Source organism: Amia ocellicauda, chromosome 1 (assembly GCF_036373705.1).
Source record: "Amia ocellicauda isolate fAmiCal2 chromosome 1, fAmiCal2.hap1, whole genome shotgun sequence".
NCBI lineage: Eukaryota > Metazoa > Chordata > Actinopteri > Amiiformes > Amiidae > Amia > Amia ocellicauda.
In genome coordinates, this window is record NC_089850.1 from 54,132,700 (window position 1) to 54,158,912 (window position 26,213).

General features: G+C 43.7%; 3 protein-coding genes across 5 annotated transcripts in view; all 3 read left to right on the plus strand.

Moving 5' to 3' along the window:
* Window positions 1-1,709: 1,709 nt before the first annotated feature.
* ube4a (ubiquitination factor E4A (UFD2 homolog, yeast)) lies at window positions 1,710-19,116 on the plus strand. 2 transcript variants are annotated; one of them, XM_066709101.1, is made up of 20 exons: window positions 1,710-1,792; window positions 4,961-5,133; window positions 5,433-5,609; window positions 6,569-6,681; window positions 8,510-8,662; window positions 9,105-9,264; window positions 9,384-9,586; window positions 9,737-9,928; window positions 10,231-10,564; window positions 10,885-11,011; window positions 11,175-11,482; window positions 11,686-11,818; window positions 12,103-12,293; window positions 12,537-12,637; window positions 12,725-12,838; window positions 13,025-13,199; window positions 13,586-13,766; window positions 15,195-15,342; window positions 15,676-15,833; window positions 16,281-19,116. In XM_066709101.1, the coding sequence occupies exons 2-20, from the start codon at window positions 5,004-5,006 to the stop codon at window positions 16,414-16,416; spliced, it is 3,234 nt and encodes a 1,077-aa protein (XP_066565198.1). In that variant the 5' UTR covers window positions 1,710-1,792; window positions 4,961-5,003; the 3' UTR covers window positions 16,417-19,116. The 2 variants fall into 2 exon arrangements, with proteins under 2 accessions (XP_066565198.1, XP_066565206.1); XM_066709109.1 differs by having other exon boundaries at window positions 5,436-5,609.
* Window positions 19,117-20,367: 1,251 nt separating this feature from the next.
* Window positions 20,368-22,424, plus strand: atp5l (ATP synthase, H+ transporting, mitochondrial F0 complex, subunit g). Its single transcript, XM_066709121.1, has 3 exons — window positions 20,368-20,544; window positions 21,874-22,034; window positions 22,222-22,424. The coding sequence occupies exons 1-3, from the start codon at window positions 20,481-20,483 to the stop codon at window positions 22,318-22,320; spliced, it is 324 nt and encodes a 107-aa protein (XP_066565218.1). The 5' UTR covers window positions 20,368-20,480; the 3' UTR covers window positions 22,321-22,424.
* A 2,496-nt stretch (window positions 22,425-24,920) lies between these two features.
* Window positions 24,921-26,213, plus strand: part of kmt2a (lysine (K)-specific methyltransferase 2A) — a 49,197-nt gene continuing 47,904 nt past the window's right edge. For both annotated transcript variants that reach the window (XM_066709135.1, XM_066709145.1), the window contains exon 1: window positions 24,921-25,166. In XM_066709135.1, the coding sequence (XP_066565232.1) occupies window positions 24,921-25,166 (246 nt within the window). The remainder of the gene's footprint in view (window positions 25,167-26,213) is intronic.

Here is a 26,213-nt window from a genome sequence, read left to right on the forward strand (position 1 = left end):
TATTCCAAATGACACTTAGAACAGGGGATGTGCCAACTGACTGGAAGACAGCAAATGTCATACCAATCCACAAGAAAGGGGACAAAACTGAGCCAGGAAATTACAGACCAATCAGTCTCACCTGCATCACTTGTAAAATGTTGTAAAAAATGATTAGACAGAAAATAGAGGAGCATCTTAATGAAAACCATATTCTTGGAGACAGTCAACATGGGTTTAGACGAGGCAGATCATGTCTTACTAATGTATTAGAATGTTTTGAACATGCAGCTGCAGCTGTAGATCATGTGAAAGCATATGATATGATATACTTAGATTTTCAAAAAGCTTTTGATAAGGTTCCACATCAAAGACTGATCCTCAAATTGGAAGCTGCAGGCATTCAGGGTAATGTAAGTAGATGGATTATGAACTGGTTGATGTGTAGGAAACAGAGGGTGTCGATTAGAGGAGTCGCTTCTAACTGGAGTGAGGTTGTTAGTGGAGTTCCACAGGGATCAGTATTGGGGCCTTTGCTTTTTCTAATCTATATTAATGATCTGGACTCTGGGATAGTTAGCAAACTTGTCAAATTTGCCGATGATACTAAAATAGGTGGCTCAGCAGATACAATCTTGGCAGCACAGGTTATTCAAAGGGACTTAGATAATATTCAGTTGTGGGCCGACACCTGGCAGATGAAATTCAATGTGGACAAGTGCAAGGTATTACATGCAGGTAACAAAAATGTCCACTATAATTACACTATAGGAGGAATAGAACTAGATGAAGTAACGCATGAGAAAGACCTAGGAGTCTATGTGGACTCCTCACTTTCTCCATCCAAACAATATACCCTGTGAGTTGTAGGGTATATTGTCAAAAGTGTAGAATTGAGAACAAGGGCAGTAATGTTCAGACTGTACAATGCACTAGTTAGAGCTCATCTGGATACTGTGTGCAGTTCTGGGCTCCACACTTCAAGAAAGATATCGCTGCTCTAGAGGCAGTTCAGAGGAGAGCAACCAGACTTATTCCAGGTCTGAAGGGAATGTCCTACTGAGAGACTGAGGACCTGAACCTTCTCACCCTGGAACAGAGGAGACTACGTGGGGACTTGATTCAAGTCTTCAAAATCATGAAAGGCAACAACCACATCAAACCAGAGGAGCTTTGAATGATAGGTTGATGGCCTCCTCTCGTTTGTACACTTTCTTATGTTCTTATGTTCATTGGAAAGACCAGCACTTGTCTATGGCTGCTATAAACTATGTAAAAGGACAAAGGGAAACTACGCCACCTATTGGAGGGGACTGCATTAACACACTGCTCCTGGGCACATTGCTTACTGCAAATACAGACGCTCACAAAAGGCAGGCAGTGAGATTATAAATGTATGTATGTGTCATTCTCAGTGCAGCCTCAACATTGTAATTCTCAGCATCTGAATTCACAGCTTTATTAATAAATAAGAAAATAAATCCAAACGATTTCCCCCAATCCTCTCGGCAGATGTGATTCTCCCTGCACGCCCGTCAAACCGCCGCCTTCCCTTTAACGTATCTCTGGCAGCGTTCTTGCAGCGCAGATATCTACGCAGATATGAAGAATCTCACCGCTCCTATTGGTGGAGCAGCGCAGATGTGCGCAGAACTGCGGAAAACTGCGCTACACGAACGCGACCACAGCCTTCGCCTCCTCTCCCGTCCACCTGTGATGACGTTGTACGCAGTTCTGTTGATTGAGGAACTGCGAGGACATTTCACAGCAGCCGGAGAGGAGGCTATAGCGTGACTGTAAAGAAGACGAGCAGGTAGGGCGATCGGCGCTTTTCAGCAGTGGGGTCACGTCAGACACATTGAGAAAAACACATAGAAACGAGGGAATTGTCCGTCTTTCATCACAATATGTAGTATCCCCCATTGCTTGTACCCAGGTAGCCGGTGTCACTGGTTGTGCAAGATCTGGACTATGATTTGCATCAAATGTGTTTATATTATGAATATTGAGCTCTGTGTCAACATGCCCATTGATTCACTATCCTGGTAATACAAACATATTTTCTATGTGTTCATGTTACTCTTTTTTTAGGTTTTTATAGGACGTTATGTGATGCATATTACCAAATGCACTGTTCTGCCACGTCTATCTTTAAAACGCGCAAATCAGGACATTAGTCAGTGTACCGATGCATTTGTTTAATATGTATACATGCATAATCATTGAAATCATTGCTAATGCATGAGGAGTCATTGGAGGTAACCCACCTGCTGCGAGAGCAGTGCAAACAGCTGCAGATGTCCTACTGCCACTTGAACTAAACTCAACACAATGAACAGCTGTATTATTATTATTATTATTATTATTAATAATAATAATAATAATAATAATAATAATAATATGATCAATGTGGTGATAATGTTTTGGTGGATTTAAAAACTTTTCTTCACCGCTGTATTATCACATATGGCAAGTGTTTGACATTGATGGTCTTCTCTGCCAGCTAACAAGACACCTACATTGAATTGCCCCATTAACTCACCAGAACCTTTCAATTTTTACTGGGAAAGAAAGGGATTGTGCCAGAGCTTAGAAATACCCTAGAAAGACAAAGATGTACAGAGAAACATGCTCTCATCTTAAGATTTTTCTGTGAAGAACTTAAAGACCTGTGATCCTACACGTGTTTTACCAAACCAGACCATGTAATGTATTGGCATTTTTGCAAAGGATTTTTAGGATTTTCTTTGAACTTTATCCTTGATTATTGCATCTAGACATTGCAGAACTCCACACAAATCCATTATATTATGTACTACAAGACAGTACCTTAACAAAAACAGCAAAACTGACTTATTTTTGCAAAACATGTAAAATGTAAAACCCCTTTAAACATTAGCTGGGTTTATGCAGTAATTATGCTAAAGTATGATTAAAAAAAAAAAAAAACAGCTATCAGTGAACCCCTCATCCCCAAAAGATACTTTTCTGGCTTCTGGACTCGACGCAGAGTCACATCTCCCTGCAATACCACAGTGAAATTCTATCTGATAACAGGCAAATTCGACTGTGGGGATAGACTTTCCCATGAGGAGAAATAAAACGTGTTATTGATGTGGAGTTAGCTACAGTGGTTTTATATACATTGTAGGCCACAAGCAAGCAGAAAGTTAACGGAGAGAGAGAGAGAGCAGGAGAGCAGTAGAGCAGTGGTTGTCTGGATCAGTCTGCATAGTGGCTGTGGCTGACATAATTACAATGACAAGGATACAGACAGACTGTACACCGTGTCAGCAGCCTTGGGGAAATTAATGCACTTGTTTTGTTCGATGTGCATTCCAGTCTGGTTCTGTTAAGAGGCCTGTTGTATCACGGTGTGCTCAGTGGGCTGACTAGCTACAGGGTCTTTATATACACAGGGTAAACACTGTCGATTGTGTTATTTGACCAGACGGATGTTCCGTACAGTTTACGGATGGGTATGGTTTTGGTATCAGTAAGAGCAGAACAGTATCGTGGCTTGAGTGCGGAGTGTGTCATTGTCGAGGATCACAGGGATTCACATCAGACGTTTTCTCAGCTGCTGTGTCACACTGAGTTTGGTGCAGTTAGAAGTTTAGCAGGGCTGGGCCTGGTCAACACGGGACGGGGATGGTCCACGTCTTAAGGTAAATCCGGTTCCCTCCCTCTGGGACAGAAATGTCAAAGCTTTGTAGTGCCAAGTGATAATTTGTTGCAGGAGCTGCAGACATTTCTGGTGAAGTGTTGCACTGCGCTTGGATGGATGTTTCAGATCCCACGGCTCTATTAGAAACTGTAAAGATGTGAACCCTGGTTTCACGCTTAAATTGAGATGCAAGGCTTCTGCACTCTGGTATATGAAAATGCACGGCTGTAGATTAAGTGGAAGCAAAAACTTCTTCACCTTGACACTTGTAGTTAGCTGCTTTTGCAAATCAGCTTTCGGGAACAGTACTAAAGGAAGCTGAACAACAATAGGGAATGAGTCCTCTACATAACTATACCTACCTGTTCCTCTACCTAGGCTAAGTTATTTGGAATTAAACCAGTATGAAAATGCAGTTATTTTAATTATTATTTTTGTTTGTATTATTATGACAATGACAGCTTACAGACTTGTGGTAATTGTCCAGATTTGAAGCACTGCCCACAGGATAAAGCTGGGGGAGTTTCAGTTTTCTGCAGTCTGATTTGTATATTTTTTTTTCCTGTATCTTGGAAGCTGTTGGGAAATCTGAAGTGTTATCAGCTGTCCTTCTGATGTCATGTGAACATTGGTCTGTTTTGCATTAATACCCAGCATTCCAAGCTTAGTGTCACTTTTTGGCAGTGTCCCACCTCAGATGGATTTCAGTTTCCCAGCGTACTCCCTGTGCCAGAAAATACTGGCACATTTTCTGCATCCTGAAATGCATGCACTTTAGAGCCAAATTGTGCCCCCACCCCTCCTGCCCAGATCCATCTGGTAATTACAGTGAAATAAAGGGACAGGTGTTTTTGTCTTGACAGCACACAAACAGATTTAGAAAATTGATAGTTGCCTTTCCATCAAGGCTACTAACACGGTATGGAAAGGCAGCCTCTGTTTGTGAATGTGGTGCAAAGAAAAGCGTTTCCTGAGGGTGTACTGCATGTGGGTATGTTTGTACTGTTATGCCCGTGTTCAGACTCGGAGGAAGTGCCAAGTCTTTGTGAATGTGTGTAGATGCCCGGAGAGCAAGCGCTGCCTGGAAATGTTTGGGTGTACTGAGACTTTCAATCAAATAATTGACGGGTCTCTATGGGTGAGTTCAGACACAGCATCTGTGTGTAGGTACATGGTCAGCAGAATTTGAGTCACTAAACAGTATTCCCCCATCGATTGTGCCAGTCAGCACAGTCACGTGTGTGAGAGTGAGTGAGTCCTCTTGGCCAGTGCAGTGAAGGCTGTGTGTTTGTGTCTGTGTGTGTTTGTGTGCAGGCTCCTGGTCAGTGCCTGTGGATGGCGTTGGTGCCCCAGTGAAATGACAGACCAGGGCAATAACAACCAGAGCTTCTCCCGAAACCCCTTTGCTGCCCTCTTCAGCTCCCTCGCTGACGCCAAGCAGTTCGCATCCGGGCAGAAGCAGCAGCAGCCGAACACACAGCCTCCTTGTGAGTGAACTTTTGTTATTGTTACTTGTATTATCATTATAATTATGACTGTACTTGTAAAATGTAATTGAATATAAAGAAATAGTGTTTAGTGCACAACTGGTCATTCCTGGTAAGAATTAAACTGAAAGTGAATTATGGGGATTTTGAATGTGCGTGACAATGAAAAGGCAGGGGGTGAGAAGGGAGCGTTGCACAGTCAGTGGCAGCTCTGTGCCAATTTGTGTGGTGTGTTTGTGGGCGCTGTACATGGGCTCATGTGTGTTTGTGATGTGATCCCCTGGGCCTGGCCTTTTCAGCAGATGAGTCGGGGGACAGTGCGGAGGACTCGGACAACTCGGTGTCGGACAGCATCGATGACAATGACGATTCGCTGGCCGAGATCAGCCGCTCCTTCCGATCGCAGCAGGAGATATGTCAGCAGCTCAACGTCAACCACATGATCCAGAGGATTTTCCTCATCACGCTGGACAACAGTGAGTGGAGACCAACTTCTTCAACACAACCTCGCCTGTGCTCTGCTTGGGCTGAGCTGCATGTCAGTCTGTGCAAACTAAAAGAGACGCATCTGTTACCAGCTCTGAGAATAACAGGGTGTGCCATTGAACTCGGAGAGGTGAGCTGCTGATTTGCAGAGCTCAGGGCGGTGCTGTGATTTTCAGAGCCACCTCAGCTACAGCAGTTGTTGGCTTTGTCGTGTCTGTGGTGAGGTGACATCATCCTGCTCAGGGAAAAGTGGAGCTCCCTGAATCAGCTGAGTGGACCTGACATCATATCATTACTGCTTTGAGAGAACAGATGCAAACACGCCAGAAACAGTGCAGGTCCGAGCCCTGATGGGCTGTTTGTCTGTAGACTGTGGACTGGGGCCGCCATGTTAATAATGCATGATTCCTGGAGAACCTATTCATAATCCTTCACACAACTAGGCCTGTTAAATGTTTAATGCCTGTAAAAGAAATTGCCATTTATGGATGTGTGTGCATGTCTTTAACAAATCTGACCTCCTTGTTTTCACCAATTCTGTGTGCCAGACAGATCAAGTCTCTGGCCAAATTGTATTAGTACCTTTTAATGTAGAAATCAAAAAGACATTTGGAAGTAGGCTTTGTTACACCATGGGCATCTTTAAAAATGTATATTCTTTTTTTTTTTTTTTTAATCAAGTGGTTTGGTTTGTAAACTAGGTTTCAAGTAAGCACGTTGTTGTCCCCTGTTTCCTAATAGCTCCAGTCGCAGTTCAGGTTTGGAGACTCCTAAGCTGGGCTGTAGCCTCTTAGCTTTTTCCATACAGAATGCCACACTGGGTGAATGACAGTAGAAATGACAGAGTTGCATACTGCCTGCAGGTGTTGTGTACTCCATTCTCGTGATGCTACACAGTGCTTCAATAGCTCCCTGCTCAGCCCCTGTATGTCTCCATGTGTCTGTGCAGGTGACCCCAGCCTGAGGGGGGGGAATGGGATCCCTCCACGCTGTGTTTATCTGGAGGAGATGGCTGCAGACCTGGACGGACAGGACTGGCTGGATATGGACAACATAGAGCAGGTAGGACAGAAGAGTGGACATTTTTTTTATTGAAATTTTGTATGCAGACAAGGATCTGTATTATATAGACCAGACAATCCAGATTTGTGCATTTAGAACTAGCAAGACATACGCTGGTAAGCACTGTAAAACAGCACACGTAGAAAGCGTCAGAAATCACAGTAATTTAAGACGGAGGCAAAACTGAGCAGCCAACAGCCTGAAATTATAAAGTGAAAATCCTGTAACATCTAGCAATTAATGTCTGAGCTGCAGAAGCAGCTCATTACTGAGAGGACAGAGTGTTCCCTGGAGCTAAGGCCAGCCTGAGACGGGCACATCAGCACTCTTGGTGAAGTCTCGGTCTATCTACATCTATATACTGTGGCACTGTGGTGGGTTGGACCCGGTGCCAAGGATTTCAGGTGAGGGCTTAGGAAACACAGAAGTAAATGTGATTTATTATGCTGGGCGATGCGATCAAAATTAACAGACAGACAGAAAACTCGTCTTGAGCCTAAACTATACACACACACACACAGGTCGCTACTCTACAATTTGATCCTCAAATTGGAAGCTGCAGGCATTCAGGGTAATGTAAGTAGATGGATTATGAACTGGTTGATGTATAGGAAACAGAGGGTGTCGATTAGAGGAGTTGCTTCTAACTGGAGTGAGGTTGTTAGTGGAGTTCCACAGGGATCAGTACTAGGGCCTTTGCTTTTTCTAATCTATATTAATGATCTGGACTCTGGGATAGTTAGCAAACTTGTCAAATTTGCCGATAATACTAAAATTGGTGGCTCAGCAGATACAATCTTGGCAGCACAGGTTATTCAAAGGGACTTTTGGCAGATGAAATTCAATGTGGACAAGTGCAAGGTATTACATGCAGGTAACAAAAATGTCCACTATAATTACACTATGGGAGGAATAGAACTAGATGAAGTAACGCATGAGAAAGACCTAGGAGTCTATGTGGACTCCTCACTTTCTCCATCCAAACAATATACCCTGTGAGTTGTAGGGTATATTGTCAAAAGTGTAGAATTGAGAACAAGGGCTGTACAATGTGTTAAGACTGTACAATGCACTAGTTAGAGCTCATCTGGATACTGTGTACAGTTCTTGGCTCCATGCTTCAAGAAAGATATCGCTGCTCTAGAGGCAGTTCAGAGGAGAGCAACCAGACTTATTCCAGGTCTGAAGGGAATGTCCTACTGAGAGACTGAGGGACCTGAACCTTTTCACCTTGGAACAGAGGAGACTACGTGGGGACTTGATTCAAGTCTTCAAAATCATGAAGGGCATCGACCACATCAAACCAGAGGAGCTTTTCCAGATCAGCAGGGACACATGCACCCGGGGACACAAATGGAAATTGGGCTTCGAGGCATTCAAGACAGAAAACAGGAGACACTTCTTCACACAGAGAGTTGTCACAATCTGGAACAAATTCCCCAACGATGTGGTAGAAGCTGGGAACATTCAAAAGTAGACTGGATAGGATCCTTGGATCACTTAGTTTTTAATGGACACCAAACGAGTTCTTAAAGTTGATCAAAAAACTCTCCAACTCCTCTCCCTGGCTCTGCTCCTGTTTCTCTACATCAGGAAGTGGATCACTCTGTTTTATTGATGAGGGGAGCCAGTGAATTGCCGCCACCTGGACCCGGGGAGTGCCAGATCCTCACGGGGTGGTCTCTCTCTGCGCTGGCAGGCACCACATCACAATATTTATATATACATTTTCTCCAACCCTCACATTTTCTTCTCCTCCCCACTTTTCCTTTTCTTCTTCCTTTTACCTCTGTCTCTGCTTATTCCTCTGGTCTTTTCCCGGTCATAGGCCCTGTTCAACCGTCTGCTCTTGCCGGAACCAGGAAATCATCTGATCTACATGACTTCCTCCAGCACGGTCAACCTGTCTGCAGATCGTGACGCCGGGGAGAAGTCTGCGATGCCGTACCTTTTTGCGTGTTACCAGAGAGCAAAGGAGGAGGTGGGTGGGGAATGTCTCTCTGGGAATCTGCTCTGGGTGTAAAGGGGGATTACGGGGCCAGACTGGGCTGTTTGCGGGTAATTTTATAAAAGTGTGCAATGTTTTTTTTTACACATTCTTTCACTTATCACAAAGTGCTTCCTCGTCGGGTTAGGTTCAGGGCGGAGCTGGTAATAAGACTGGGGCCTAGGAGTACAAGAAACGATTGTAGAGCGGGTATATGACAGGTCGACCCCCTTCTCCCCAGACACTATTACCAGCAGGATCTTGCCCCAGAATACGACAATAGCATCCACTCTGGTGAATTAAACCTGGGACCCTCAGACCAAACCACTACTCCACACTATCCACTTCAATCAGATTTAATGATATGGCCAGTTGTTGATCTTCTAATCTTAACTGCTAAAGCTTGATGCCACAGTTTTATCAATGTCCCCCGTAGATCACCAAAGTGCCGGAGAAGCTGCTCCCGTACGCTCAACGCTGTAAGAACCTGACCGTGTCCAACGCCCACACTGTTCTGCTTACGCCCGAGATCTATGTCAGCCAGAACATCTATGAGCAGCTGCTGGACCTGCTGCTGGACGGAGTGAATGGAGCGCGTGAGTCCTCAGAGGGGGGGGCAGGGACAGGGGGGCAGCCTTGTTTTGGCGTTTGATGATTTTAAATCGGGACTGTGTGTGTGTGTGATCTCATCCTGTTCTGCGTGTGTGTCCCTCAGAGCTGGAGGAGGTGCTGGAGTTTGTGGAGGAGGTTATCACCGCCCTACTGGCAGACCAGGAGGTGCGCACATTTGGGGAGGTGATGGTGCCAGTTCTAGACATTTTACATGGCCGAGTGAAGGACCTAGACCTGTGCCAGCTGCTGCTTTACTCCTACCTAGACATCCTGCTTTACTTCAGTCGCCAGAGAGACATCGCAAAGGTCAGTGGTCAGAGCAGAAATTGAACCTGGAACTTGGCAGAGTTTTTGTGCGTCAGCATTTTGTTAAAGTTTCTTGGATAAGTAAATTTAAAGTAAAGTAAAATTGGATAAGTTTTTATAAAACAAACACAGCATTCTCTCAATTCCCAGGTGTTAGTGGAACACATTCAACCCAAAGACCCCAGCAATGGGCTGCAGTACCAGAAGACACTGTTAGGGGCAGTGCTGAACATCTCTTGCCTGTTGAAGACCCCTGGAGTGGTGGAGAACCACAGCTTCTTCCTGAACCCTTCGCGGTCCAGTCCGCAGGAGATGAAAGTGCAGGAGTCCAACATCCACCAGGTGAAGAGAAGACAGCTGTCTCTGTATGTCTGTTAGTCTAATCTTATGAAGGACTACTGAATAGTCTTGTGCTAGGTGCAAGGCAATCATGGTTCTTGAAATTGCTGAAACAGGTAATTCTGTTTGGTTTATTTTATTTATATTATTTGTGTTTTTGAAGGAATCGGTAGGATTTTTCAAAGGCATAGGTTGTTATTTCTGTTGGGTGGGGACATTGTTAGGCTTAAACCAAAAATAGAGATATTTTGGGCTATCTCTGACACCTACTGTCCTACCCCCCCCCCCCACCTCTGGCCTCACAGTTCATGGGTCAGTTTCATGACAAGCTCCACCAGATCCTGAAGAACCTTCTCCAGCAATCTACTGAGACACGTCACCTTCTGCTCTCCTGGTTGGGTGGCTGCCTGCAAGCCAATGCTGGGCGTACGAAGATCTGGGCCAACCAGATGCCCGAGATCTTCTTCCAGATGTACGCCTCCGACGCCTTCTTCCTCAACCTTGGCGCCGTGCTGCTCAAGCTGTGCCAACCTTTCTGTCGGCCTCGTTCCACCAAACTGCTGACTTTTAACCCCACCTACTGCGCCCTCAAGGAGCTGAGCGAGGAGGAGAGACGCAATCGCAACGTACATGCCCAAGGTCTGGTCATTTTTTGTGGGGCTCTTTTTAGGAGGAGAAATAATGTTGTTTTTGTTGCATGGAGAAAAGCAGTTCAAGGCTGAAAGCATCTACAGACTTAAGCCATGAGGTTTAATTTGTTTGTGTGTTTTTCCATTGTCTGTATAATGTTTAATCAAGGAATGTCCACGAGAGGCTGAGTGAAATTGCAGACTGGAACAACACCAGTCAGAAGCTGAACCATAGAAACAAGGTTCCCTCCCTGCCCTTCATTTGCTCCCCAGAGCTTATAAACCCTTTGGCTAAACATGCATGTGTGTTTTTTCACTGTTGGCCTTCAGGTCTGGATAAAGAGACCTGTTTGATCCCACCGCCCCCCCAGCAGACAGTTGAGTTTGCCCAGTCTTACAACCTGCTGACCGAGAACCTGATTCTGACGCAGTCGGCCTTGCACCTTGGCTTTCACAGGTAGACAGTGTGCCTCCAAGGGTTTCTATCACATCACACAGCTGACCATTGTTTTCCCATACAGTGTGTGTGTTCTGAGGGAGAGTCAGAACTAAATTATGATAAATACAGATTATTTTCTCCTGTGAATTGAGCTTTGCGTGTGTGTGTGTTTCTCCCTCAGGCTCCACGACCAGATGGTGAAGATGAATCAGTCCTTGCACCGACTGCAAGGCTCGTGGCGGGAGGCCCAGCGTGGGACGGGACCGGGGGCGGAGCAGCTGCGGGAGCAGTTTGAACGCCTAATGACCGTCTACCTCTCTACCAAGGCGGCCGCCACGCAGCCCAGCATGCTGCAGTGCTGCCTCAATCTGCAGGCCTCTACTGCCGCCCTGCTGGTGCAGCTGGGCCTCGGCCCCCCAGGCTCAGAGCACACTGAGCTCAGCTTCCCTCTGCCACCTCTGACCGACAGTCTACTTTGCTATGTGCCAGGTATCCGTCAATAGCATAGCAGCACCACGGGCATGTATGTGAGATTGCTCTAAATCTGGAGTCACTTTGCCCTTCTTTAATTTTTCTGATTTGCCATACACTGAAACAAAAACTAAAAAGATGATTCCTGCTGATAACTCCATACTAATTATTTGTACTATGTTTTTTCTTGTTTCCCAACATACTTCTTTTGTGATACGCAGAGTTCTTCGCTGAGAACATGGGAGATTTCTTCATCTTTTTGCGGCGTTTTGCGGACGAGGTGTTGGAGTCCTCAGGGGAGTGTCTGGAGCAGGTTCTGCACTTCATTACAGTGTTCATGGGAAATGTGGAGAGGTAAGGGGTGCCCACCTGTCCGGTTTGCTGAGTCTAGGCCTGTTTCAGTGCCTGACAAATACAAACCCAAAGTGTATCTTTTCTGTGTGAATAATTTAGTATAGCACTGTGTGCGTTTCTTCTTGGTATAAACTTGTCCGGTTGATTATATGATGGTGAGTTTTCCTCTTTACAAACTGATTTAATAGCATTTATACAGTCTTCAAGTCTGTGGTTCTCCAGAGCCAGGGTTGGACATCACTGACTATGTGTGTGTGATGCTGTTCCCCTGTGCCCACTGGCAGGATGAAGAACCCCCATCTGCGGGCCAAGCTGGCAGAGGTTCTGGAGGCTGTGATGCCACACCTGGAGCCCGTGTCGCCGGGCCCTGCCCAGTCCAGCATGTTCCAGCGCCAGAGGGTCTTCTGCTCCTACCGCCATGCTGCGCACCTGGCCGAGGCTCTCATCACAGTGTTTGTGGACATTGAGTTCACAGGTAATCTCTTTGGAGATTTGTGGTACTGTGGGGAAATTATAACAAAGCAAAGTATAGACACACAGGAATGCTGCAAAATGACCCTGCAGATTTATCACAGGTTTTTTTCAAGTTACAGGGGTTTCCATCAGAATCTTCCAGGGGTTCTGTGAAATTGGGAGGAGATCTACCTGGCCTTTTCTACCTCTTCATCTCATGCTTTCCTGTGCTTTGCGTTGACTGGTCTTCTTGTCTTTTGTCCAGGGGACCCTCACCAGTTTGAGCAGAAGTTCAATTACCGGCGACCCATGTACCCAATCCTCAAGTACATGTGGGGGAAGGACAACTACAGGGAGAGCATCAAGGTAAGAGTGCTTTCCAGTGCGTCCCCACTTAGCCTCACGGCGTAGATGTCCTGTTGACCTGCGATGATGATGTGATTTGCATTGTAGCGGCTGGCAGACTATGCCTCTGAGAACCTGGAGGCCATGAACCCCCCTCTCTTCCTCCGCTTCCTGAACCTGCTGATGAACGATGCCATCTTCCTGCTGGACGAGGCCATCCAGGTAGGAGAGACGAGTGGCTGAGATCTTCCTATAAACCAATACAAACGTACAAGTACACTAGTGAATTCATGTAAAAATAACATTGAACACAAGAATCTATGACATGTCCCTGGTAAATTGTGACAATATATTTGTTTTTATTACCTATACATCTCAGTGTCAAGTCTTTGTTCCTCTGTATCTCAGTACCTCAGCAAGATCAAGCTGCTACAGATCGAGCGTGACCAGGGGGAGTGGGAGGCCCTGGCCCCTGATGCCAGGCGGGAGAAGGAGTCCAGCCTGCAGATGTTTGGGCAGCTGGGCCGCTTCCACAACATCATGTCCAATGAGACCATCGGCACCCTGTCCTTCCTCACGTCCGGTGAGAGCGGGAGGTTTTGGGGAAGAGAGAAAGGGAACGCACGAGATGACAGTAGTTCATAGGTCTTGGGTCGGTATGGGTCTTGGGTGAGTTGGAGCCAGTGGGAAGTGTAAGCGTCGGTAGTTAATGGAAACCTTTTTGTCTCACAGCAGCACAGGAGATCATGTAATTTGCGATTGTGCAAGCGAGCCGTGTGTTTTGTTCACCGGTGCTCTTTCTTCTTTGTTGGTTTCTATTCAGACGTCTGTGAAAGGAGATGCTAATGAGTCCTCTGCCTCATCCTTTAGTGTACAGACATTGTCACAAAATAATAAATAGTAACAATAAAATTAAAAACTGATGAGAAATAAACCAAGCTGACTTTTGCCCCTGTCTATGTGTCTCAGATATCCGGTGCTTGTTCGTGCATCCTTTCCTGGCAGAGAGGATCATCTCCATGCTCAACTACTTCCTGCAGCACCTGGTCGGCCCCAAGATGGGTGCACTGAAAGTGAAAGACTTCAGCGAGTTCGACTTCAAACCCCAGCAGCTGGTCTCCGACATCTGTACCATCTACCTCAACCTGGGGTAGGCTGCTGGGTCACATGCTCCCATACTGTCTTTACTTTTAATGAATGATACTAGTCATTACTAGTCAATTTTTTATTTTTTTTGTGAGAAATGCTATTAAACTTTCATCCTTCCCGTATCCCAGAAAACTGGCTTTTCCCATCTGATTATTTCTAATCAGTTTTTGTTTTCCCTGCTCTGTGAAAACCATGTCCACACCAGTCCACCGGAGGGCTGAAATTGAGAGGTTTTGTGAAGTACAGTTAGGTCTATAAATATTTGGACAGTGACACAATTGTCATCATTTTAATGCTGTACACCACCACAATGGATGTGAAAGGCAACAATCAAGATGTGCTTTAAGTGTAGACTTTCATCTTTAATTTGAGGGTAGTTACATCCAAATTGGGTTAATAGTGTAGGAATTACACCCATTTTTATATGTGGTCCCCCCAGTTTTAGGGGCTCAAAAGTATTTGGACAAACTAACATAATATAGCCCTAAACACTTCAGAATTCATCCTGCTGCTTTTGTCAGCAGTCACATCAATAAATACAAGGGAACCAGTTCCCTTGGCAGCCATACATGCCCATGCCCATAACATGTTTCACAGATGAGGTGGTATGCTTTGGATCATGAGCAGTTCCTTCCCTTCTCCATACTCTTCTCCTCCCATCATTCTGGTACAAGTTGATCTTTGTCTCATCTGTCCAAAGGATGTTGTTCCAGAACTGTACAGGGTTCTTCAGATGTTTTTTGGCAAACTCTAATCTGGTCTTCCTGTTTTTGGGGCTTACCAATGATTTACATCTTGTGGTAAACCCTCTGTATTTACTCTGGTGAAGTCTTCTCTTGACTGTTGACTTTGACACAGATATGCCTACCTCCTGGAGGGTGTTTTTGATCTGGCCAGCTGTTTGTGAAGGGGTTTGTCTTCACCAGGGAAAGAATTCTTCTGCCACCACAGTTGTTTTCTGTGGTCTTCCAGGCCTTTTGGTGTTCCTGAGCTCACCAGTGCGTTCTTTCTTTTTAAGAATGTACCAAATATTTGATTTGGCCACACCTAAAGTTTTTGCTGTCTCTCTGATTGGTTTGTTTTGATTTCTCAGCCTAATGATGGCTTGCTTCACTCGCAGTGGCAGCACTTTGGACTTCATATCGAGGGTTAACAGCAACAGATTCCAAATGCAAATGCCATACAAATCTAGACCTTTTATCTGCTTACCTAATGAGGGAACAACACACACCTGGCCATTGAACAGCTGCAATATTGGCTACAATAAATAAGGACAGGGTTCCCAACACAGTTTAATCATAAAACAGATGTGAACTTGACACATAGTACTGGGCTGCTGTTCACAATTACAACCCATTAGAAGGATATTCGGACCCTCTGCACTGGGATGAGCAGCAGATTCAGTGTTTGGCTTTTGCTTTGATTCCAGAGATGAGGAGAATTTCTGTGCCACTGTGCCCAAAGATGGACGCTCCTACTCGCCTACTCTCTTCGCCCAGACCGTTCGTGTCCTGAAGAAGATCAACAAGCCGGGCAACATGATTGTGGCCTTCAGCATGCTCGCTGACAAGATCAAGGTGAGGTTTGCCTAGCCTCATAACCACCGTCCTGTAGTTGCTGTTCTGTTCGTGCTTCCTAATCCCAGACTGCACAGGGAGAAATGGTATTTTGTGCTGTGATTGTTCTGTGCCTCCGCCCAGAGCCTAAGCTTATCAGAGATTTCGAGTCTAGGGACTTCCTTTTTAAATTTGCTTAGGACACATAAACTGACCTTAGATGAGCCCATCTTCTTCTAGGCTTAAACTGCAGCTCAGCGGTTGTCGAAATCTGGATTCAGAAATAAACACATTTGTAGAAAATAAGAGAAGTGTCCTTCACTTCCTGACTTCCACCCTGTCCCCTGTGACCAGTCCCTGGCAGACAGGCAGCAGCAGGAGGAAGAGACGTACGCGGATGCCCCGGATGACTTCTTGGACCCCATCATGAGCACGCTGATGGTAGACCCTGTTCTGCTCCCCTCCTCTCATGTCACTGTGGACCGCTCCACCATCGCCCGCCACCTGCTCAGGTCAGTGTCTGCATCAGTCTATCAGTTTCTGTGTGTATGTGTGTGTGTATTGGTGTACGTGTGTGTGCACGCATGTGCTGACATTTTAGTTTAGTTTAGTCTTGTCTGTTTGCTTGGGTTCAACACCAGCATCTGATTGTGTTGCTGACAGCCCTGTGTGTATTTACCAGTAACTTTGAATACACACCCGAGGCACACTGCTATCCTGTGAGGGATACCTCCTTTTTATTTCACTGGCTCATTAAGGATGCAGCAAAGTCTGACTGTCCTAGGACTCTCTTTGAATCATTGCCACAGTGCGTCCGGAAGGGCAAAAGAACAGCCTTCCATCCAGTTGTTCTACCAGATATGTAGAAGCTGAATGGCAGAATGCTGGGTAATCATTTTCACACTTAAACCAACACTAGCTGTGATCCCGGTGTTGCCCTTTTTTCTCCCCCTCTGCAGTGATCAGACAGACCCGTTTAACCGCAGCCCCCTCACCATGGATCAGATCCGGCCCAACGAGGAGCTGAGGGAGAGGATCCGGCAGTGGTTGGCCGAGCGCAAACAAGAGCGACAGCAAATGGGCCCCAGTGGCTAGCCCGGAGAGCAGCCAGGCCACGTGTCCCTGCAGAAAGACTACTGCCTTCCCCACACCTTCAGCCAGCTGTGCGCAACCTGTCCTCTTGTGCTCACGTTCGCCTTCAGACATCATCTCACTTTCGACTGCTGCCAGCTCGCTCTCGGCGCACACACACGCCAGCCTGCTCCTGTCTTCAAAGCAAAAGCAAGAATCCCACATCGCTGAAAACCGACTAATGCACCAAGCTCTGTTGAAGTTGGCACCCTCAGGGATAAACGGGAGGGAGCTCGGATTGAATTCAGCCAAAAGTGCTTATTTGTGTGTGTGGTGTAATGGGAGGTGTGAAGAGACTGGCAGCAGGAACTTCAGTTTTTGCCTGAGCATCTCTCGAGCATTTAATTAGCGAGTTAGAGCATTCCAGAAGGGAGAGGGGTTGAACTATGTTTATTGTTCAAAAAAAAGAAAGAAAGGAAGAAAGTCTCAGATGTTTTGTAGAATTGGTTGTTCTCTGCTACAGGAGGGCCAAATAAGTGAATAATTGTCTGTAGCTTTTCTTTTGTTCATTCAGTCTGATATTGTTTTGCATATGTGGTAAAACCCTAGCTAAATATTGAAACTCCTGGAAAATATTTTTATTTAATTTTGTCTTCTTTTAAAAAAGACTTTAAGTCTGGTAATTGACTGAAATGACCCTGCATATAAATTAAGAGAATCTGACTAAATGTATGATGTGGAATGTGGATGGTGTGGCACATTTGTGTTTTATTTGTATTTGTATGCTAATTGGCCCTGCTTAAGCTGTAGATAAAATGCTGTGTGCAAAAGCAATGCAAAACCTTTGAACATTTAAAAATAATAATAACGTAGATATGCAATTGCTGGATCAGGCAGGATGCTGAATGGTATTTCCAGCTGGCAGCATTAAAACATAAAATGGCAGAATATAATTTGAATGTAGTGTAAAAGCATGGAGGTACCGGAAACACAAACAGAGTGAAAACAGGTGATGAAAAAACATTGAAGGGGGTTGGAAAACTTTACCTATTGATCAGGCCATGGTTTTTTTTTTCTTTCTTCAACCAGATGTTACATAGATGCGCTGATTTTCAGAGTAGATAAGGTGAATCTCTTGCTCCATGGCAGCATTTGTTGACTATGTTCCAGGGACATCTGCTGATAACCTGGGATGTTTTTTTGTAATATAACAGAAGGAGGAAGCACAACAGAAATAACATGAATGTGAATCCATTATCTATGTATTTTCTTTGTGTGTGTGATGTGTGGGCAATATCTCGTTCATGTGGGCAGCAAAACCTTTATTCAAAAGTATGTATGTTGTTCTTATGATTTCTGTATGGTAAGTTGAGTTTTTTTCTGTGTTGTCTGCACACTAATTACAGGTTATGTCTTATGATCTCCTTTAAGAAGAATAAGGAATTCATTCTTGAGACGGAGGCATTTGTTTGTATTTAAGGGAATTTCCCCGTGCCTCGGTTTGTTCGCTCTACTTTGGAAATTTGAATATTTGCTGAGAGTTTCAGTTTTGGTCTGTCAGGGCCGTCGGTACAATCGACAGCACAATTTCACAGTTTGCTTTTTAATTGAATCCTGCTAACCAGTAAAAGTTGTATTTAGTTGTATACCAGTTGAGTCCAGTTAGAGCAAGTTCTCCTTTTTGCCCTCAACACTACTCAAGAGCCTGCTTTCGTGCCTAGGGTAGGTCAGACGAGTACAGGTGTTATTTCAACACCATCTTCAATCAGTCTGTATCCCACTGTGTTCTACCTACATCTATCGGTATTTCTTAGCTGGAACCAGTAATACCTGCTCATGAAATGTTGACAGAAATTAACCACATGGTCGATATGAGAGTACAACATGCCTTGTCTCATTTTTAATACAGAGCCTGCACATTGACAAATACCACACAGTGTGCCCCAAAGTAGTATATGTTTAACCTGGGAGTATATGTAAAAAGAATAATAATAACCAAAACAAAATGCATTCTCTTTGCAGTTATGTCCAGAGAATGTCAGAAAGCTTGGTGTGTATTGGTGTACTGTTTAGAAAAAATAATTTGGTACACAACAACTAAATCTTACACGCAGAACCGATAAAGACAGCAATGAACACACATTCTGCATGCTTTGGACTTTGAGGGGTACAGATGTAAGGTATATATATATAAATAATAAGGCCTTGTTCTTGTGTGTTACCCCTGTGGATAGTGTTTGCCAGGTGGCTTTTGTTCAATTACCAGAATGCTCTATTTCATCGGGACTCGAGCGTGCAACCCAAACTGGCAGACATTGGAGCTGTACCTCTGATATTAAGAATTTAGATATTGTGGGGTAGAAACTATGAACTGTGCTTCATTACTTTTTTTTTTTTTTTTTTTGACCTGTTTATTCAGCCTGAGTGGCTGATACTGTTGCTTTTTGCCTTCTGCAGTGTGTGCAGTGACTAACCATATACATAGTCACATAAGGTGAAGGCAGAGCTGGCAAAATAAGATGTATCAACTATTAATGAAAAATGAAGTAAGATATTATATATATATATATATATATATATATATATATATATATACACACAATTTAAAAGGCCATTCAATCAATAACTGTACAAAAATGATATAAATAAGACTTGTAAAAAGCATAATGTGTGTATTATTTTTAAGATGATTTTATTAAACCACATACTGATCGCTGCAGCTGTTCTCTGGTGTTTTGTTTCCTCCTTTTCTGTAAACATCTGCATGTTTCCCATGAGGTGGTGCTTCATCTGTTTGCAGCAGAATGTAGTCCTGAAGAGGTGTAAATTCAAAATCTGCCAGCCACTGTCCCAGGGCTAAATTATAGGAGTGAAGCAAACTTTGCATACAAAAAATGTTGACACATAGCCTATGAATTCTGTAAGTACTGAAAGCGACTCATCACATCCCCAGATCATCCTGTTTTGTCCTTGTAAGACACCAAAAAGAAATCCCACTTCAAAATGTCTACAAAAATAATATTAAGTAGATAGTCTAGTCTTGTCAATAGGCTTCAGGGACCATGTATGTGCAAGTGATTTATAGCACAGTTTATTTCAGGATTCTTCGCATGGTTGGATTTTGTTGTAAAAGAGAATATTGTTGTCTAGCAAACAATGGTGATGATTTTTCTTCAGAACTCTTCTAAGTCCTTTCTTGTCATGATGAAGTAAAGCAATTGTAAAGTTACTTCTGGGCTTTGCCGTGCCTCACTTACATACTGGAATCAGTATTGAGTGATTTACATATTAAACTACAGTTATGAAAGTAGACTATATAGTAGTAAAACTGATCGGTGAGTAGTGTTTTTATTAGGCAATAAAGTACATCTCTTCATCACGTTTTATTACTAAATGGTTCATTTAGGAATACATACATAATATCTGCGGTATCATAGACATATATAGGCTCCCCAACTAAGTGAGTTTGAGTCTATAGAACTGAATACGATACAACACAATATCAAATTATAAATCATGTTAAATCAACTTGCATATGATTTTGAAATAGTTTTCAGAAAATACATATCATAAAATCAAATCCTGCAATAAATACAATAGCCTCCAAATGTATTCACACCCGTATTGAAGTGTAATTCATGTACGGGTTTATTCTCACTCAAGGTGGCGGACTAAATCTCCCAGCCGCTCAGTAAGGACCGATAACGATCAGCATGACGAGTCTCTATGTCTGTTGTATGTCTATGGTGCCTCCGCTGAAGAAAGAATGCCCATGAAAATGCCTGACAGATTGAGTTCCCCCAAAGACCAATTCATTCATATTCATAATGATATAGAACAATACTTACAATAATAACAAAAATGTATCCAACCAACCCAGTGGAGCGCAGTTAATTTGGCGCGCTGTATAGTTGGTTGTGACTTAAATGGCAATAGGCATTCGGTTTTAATTCAGGCAGATGGGTAGACGCCAAAATTCACTGGGTCCTTGCAGTGGAGGTGACATTCAGTGCAGGCAGATTGGGCACCGGGAAAAGGGACTGGGAGTTGTTTTGTAAAGAAATAATAATCAAATCTTACTGGACATCATGGCTCAGGCGGCGCAGAAACTCGTTAAAAACGTGGTCACCAAGACACCCAAACTCATAGGCGGTGAGCGCTCTTTAGTTGTTCAATTGTTTTAAGAGGTCTAACCATCTTTTCTGCAGGTTTTCATCCTTAGGCCAGACTGAGATGTATGAAGAAACTCTCCGTTAAGTATCCAGGTGTATCATAATGTATGGATGTGATATGATTGCTTGTAGCAGGGTTTAAGATGTATATTTATAAAATGTAGCATATATATGGTTGCATTATTATTATTAGAGAGAATAATGCGAACAAGCCAATGTAGCTACCTACAGACCACTGCGGTAGAAGGGGAGTTGCATTGCTTGCACACCACCTTTGAGAGCCTTAAAGACTTCACTCTTTATTCACATTAAGATGAACATAATTAGATTTTAAATTTTATTACAAGCGAAGTGCAAGTGCAGTGTTTAGTACATCCATTGTGACGCATGTCTTCCGAAGCGGTCTAGAGTCGACACTGTTGACTTACTGAACTTAAACGTCGGGCTTTTACTGCATTTTTGCAATTAACACTTACTCAATGCACTTTTAAACGCACTTGTGATGTGTTTCACCTACAGAGTACTGAAATGCACGGAATACTTTGTCATCTGGTTTAAATAGTATATAGATTAAACTAGGATATTAGCACACGTTTACAGCGTCATGCTTATACACAACTGTATACATGTTGCACTGCTGAACAGTGGTCGTACTGCTCTCATGTGTACTGGGGTGTGTATGTAGTCTTGCACTGATTTCTTGCACAGGTCCAGTTAAAACTTGAAGCACAGACGTTTTGGGCAGTGGTACTGAACATTAGTCCGATTCTGTTTCTAGTTCAGAACCCAAGGCTAAAGCTGGTTATACGTCTCGTGAAATTTAAATAATGTTGTGGCTTATACTGTGGATGAGAGAATACTCATGATGGACCAGCACCTATAATTTGTATTTATTTTTCCCTAAATAAAACTAGTACACAATGGGACACCCTCCAAGGTCAGATTGTCTGGGGAAACCAGGATTCAATTAAAATATCCCCAGGCTCCCAAACCCCAAGCAACGGCTCAGTGAAAGTCAATGCATATGAATTTGCAGGTCTATACTCTGTATTTATTATCACCTGAGCTTTGAGTGACCTTGCACAGCAGTGAGATTATGCTTGTTGAATGGTAGCCTATGGCTGCTGAGGTCGTGACCATGCAGAGCAGGCTTATAACCAAAATGTTTAATCACTTGTCACGGTCCCATCACTATCCCATATTCTGGCAGGCATACAGAAAAGTGATACCAGCACAATAGTTTTAAAACTTTTATTATTATTTTTATTTTTAATGTTTGATTCATTCTTCCCTTGAATTGTACTTACAGCTGCTGTTACTTACTCCAAGCCGCGGCTTGCAACGTTCTGGCATTACGCCCGGGTTGAGCTGGTGCCCCCCACCCCTGCAGAGATCCCCCAGGCCATCGAGAGTGCCAAGGGGCTGGTTAAATCCTTCCAGGCTGGCCGTCTCTCCCAGATCACAGTCAAGGTATACGTTGCAGAGAGAAACGCCACCGGTGGACCATAAAGGGCCATGGCTGTCATTGTGCTGTATCACATTTGATGGATTTTCGTTTTCCCAGCATTCAAATATAAGTCTGAAATACTTTGATCTTTTTTTTCTTTGTATAAATGGTTTGTTGTTGACCTAAACGTTTCCTTTATCTTTCTCCCAGGATGCCCTGAGGAACGGTCTGGTTGCTACAGAGGTGCTGTTATGGTTCTACATTGGAGAGATCATCGGCAAAGGCAGCCTCATAGGATACAACGTGTAAACCCGAACTGTTCTGTGTAATTTTTCTGCTGAGCTTTGTAAATTAACTCGACACCATTTCCAACTCTCATTGGGATCCAATAAAATATGTGCTGTTGAAGGAGAGTGCTGTGTATTAGCATTTTTTTTAACTGAGTTATTCCAATATTGTCCATCCTTTTCTCTGTGGAAATATAAAATTGAGGCATTCTGTCTTATTTGGGGGGTTAATCTCAAATGGTGGACTGACGCATCTTTTCCCAAATACACTGTAAAAAAAAAAAAAAAAAAATCTTACATGTGGCCAGAGGCTACATTACTTTTATTATCAAGTAAATCAAATAATGCAAAAAAACAGCTATTTTATTACTACTCTTGCATTGTTCCAGGCAGCAAGGGGTGTTGAAAGTGGAATATAAAATTATGATGTAGTTATTTATTTTCTCTCAATTATTTTCATCTAATTTTTGCCTGGTCTAGGACTCTGATATTCAGTTCAAACCTCAGAATTTTTTTCTTGAAGGATCGAAGACTTTAGCTTAGGTCAGAATAAACATGTATTCATAATATAGGTATTCAAGAGATTTGTCTCTTGAATGCAGTTTTCAAATAAATGTATGTTTTGCACTGTTCTTGATATAACTGCTAAACCTAAAATTCATTCAAACAGTTAAGGAATTCTGGGAGATTATTTTGGGGCAATGAGAGCAAGTTTTTAAAAAGTAGGGACAGAATACAAGTACTCTCAACATAAGTTTTAAATTGTGTGATTCATAAATACTATATATACTCATCCCCTGAGTGTTTTCCTAGAGGTCAGTGTTTCTGTAGAATGATTAACAGTGGGGAGTGTGATGTTTTATATAACTTATGGATCCTCTCTTGTCGGTATACACATCTCATCTCAACAGAAAACTGGGGTCAACAGCATCCATATGGATATCAATGAAATTTCAAATACGTGATTTGCTGATAGGATCCTTAAAATGAAATGCCCACAACCCATGAAAACACCCAAGTTGAATATAAGTGATTTATTGTTCAAATCGTGCACAGTACAATGAAGTGCATGGCATGTATATGTGAAGTATTTCAGTAATGCACTTTATATACTTATGATTGTGTTGTAAAATGTCTATTATTTATTAAGTAAATTATAACCGCTGTTTTTACAAACCTTGATTAGCCCTACATTTACTAAGTATAAGTATAAAAGTAAAGTAGTATTACAAAAGAAGACAATTTAGTCCTATGAAAGTATGACCAAGTTTATTAGTAGTACATAAATAGAAAATGAAGGAATTCAGAAAAGTATTACTTTATATACTTAAAAGTACACTAAATAACATTATTATTTGTATATGAGCCTTGGGCTGTGACCGGTCACTGAATTATAGCTTGCATTCAACACAATAGTTGAATTATTTTTCCATCAGTAATGAATATGAACTTGAAAATCAGTTCTGACAAAAGAAACTTATCTAAAACCAAATCTTGACATGGGATTAAGTGTATTGTATTTTCTGTGTAAAATTATTCCTTGAAAATAAAAGCCAGATGTCTGTTTTAAATGCACGAACAGCTTACTCTCTTATTGCATGTGGATTCCTGCAGAAAATACAGGGGCAGCTGGTGTTTAAAGCACCGAATTCCCAAACTGCTGTTAGACACTAATAACAGACCCAGTATACCTCATGTCCTTAATATCACAGGCCTACCTACAGGCTTTCTTTGGGAATAAAATGTGTAATATTAAGGGCCAACAAAAGTGTAGACTCATTAGACCCACACTATCCCTTTCGGTGGTCTGGTGTAGCTATGTACCAACACATCCAGTTAAACATGGTGTCAAACACATTGTAGCATCTTTTCATATTCTAGTCTCCTGTGCATGATCTCTACACGTTTTATTTTCTTTCTTATAAATGCTGTCCCTGTCATTCACTCACCTCTTTCGTTTAGGCGACTTGGAACTATTTAAGCTTCACGCCATCTTTTATTTTTTAGCTGTATTTGGTGAAATCTGTTGTTGTTGTTTGGGCGATTGCCTGTGGGATGGGTCTGTCAATGGGCTTTTCAATTCTGTGCAAGTCAACACCCCAGACGTGACGGATGAAACGGGTGATGTATCGATATCTTGTTATTTTGAATTGCAGTATTGCTGTATCACTAGCTAGTGCTGTCGTGCCGGATTCATCCCACGGTATGTCTCCAGTTTTAAGGTGGGACGGTCCTACCTAAATCTGCAGCTGTGCCGTTTAAAATCACTAATGATCTCGTACAAGTGTAATGCTCGTTTCCTAGAAATCCCATGAAAATCGCACATTTGGTTCACCCTGGCTGCGTACATACAATCATCTCACTCGGGTTCATTATGCTGGTAATTGTGCAGCTTTGTTCCCGGGCCTCAGCCGGGACTGCGAATAGCGCACAGAAAATGCTCTATTTCTAATAGGAATATTATAACAAACACACGATCGGGGCTGGGCTGTTTCGGGGCCCCGGAATCTGAATCTGACATGCGCCCTCCGCGATGGTGCAATGGTGGCGTGGTGAATACACAGGTTCAGGGCCGCGCCCCCCTCAGCACCCTGATCTCAGGGCAGGCAGGCAGAGTGTAAAATGGCGCACAGCTGTCGGTGGCGCTTCCCCGCTCGGCCCGGCGGGAGCAGCAACGCGGGCAGCGGTAGGAAAGCGGGCCGCATCCGGGTCACCGCCGCCCTCCGAACCGGTGCCGGAGCCGGACCGAACGCCAGTGTGCTCGGCCCGGGCTTCGACGCCGCGCTGCAGGTCTCCGCCGCCATCGGCAACAACCTGCGGAAATTTCGGGACGTTTTTGGGGAGGCGAGTGGTTCGAGCAGCGGGGAGGTAAGGGAGCCGCTGGGCAGAGCCACAGGGCGGGCAGGCGGGAGGGCAGGGGGCCGGGGCTGTGTGCAGGGACCCGCGGCCAACTGCTGCAACTTTACTGCCACCAGCTCCATCTTCCATCATGTGCTGTTTGGGTCTCACTAGCAGTCGCTGGGGCTGATGGTCAGGCTCAACTATGTCAAACGTGCTAAGTGATAATTGGGAAAAGCTGGGTTAATTGACTAATTAAATAATTAATGCGCAAGGATTGTTTTGAGGGGAACCAGAGACGGTGTGCAGTAGCAGCAGCAGCAGCAGAAGCAGAAGCAGAAGCAGAAGTAGAAGTAGAAGTTTATCCATGCTTGTGTTGCTTTTGGAGATGGGGGAAACGAGATGTATGGCCAGCTGTATTTCCAGCTACGCAGGACAGTTGCTGCTGCAGTCTTAGCCATGCTACTGCAATGATGGGCAGCTAGTACCGCACATTAAACAATTATTTTGCATGAAAACAGCCATATTCGCGATCACTGCGTTGCATAACTCGCAATAGCACCTGGATTAGCTGGTGTTTTTATTGAAAGTGCGTGCGTACTGAGTTTTCGCAGTCAGGTTGGGATGCACCTCCCTGGCATTGGTGACTGACTTGAAAACAAAACACGTCAACTCTCCCAGCAGACATGCACCATGATCCGCTATAGTTTCCGTCAGATCGCTTAGTAACGATTGCTCCCACATGTGTTTAATGAAGGATCAGAGACAAGGAGCGATGGCACAATCAACATTTCCCTCCAAATATTGTGTCTCTTGCAGTATTTATATATATAAAGCATTTGCACAGGCTCGTCAAAGCAGAATGTTTTCTCTCTTTTTTTCAAAGACGCCACAGAAACGTCTATATGAAACAACTGATCTTTGCGCATGCATAACCAAAAAGGCTTCCCGCCCCTCCTATTGCATCTCCGAAAACATGTTTTAGCTGCGTTTTTGCATTTTATTATTGCATATTTTTTTTTAAAACCTACTCCCTGTGCAGCGCAGCACGCCTACTTCCTTCTGCTCCACTACATA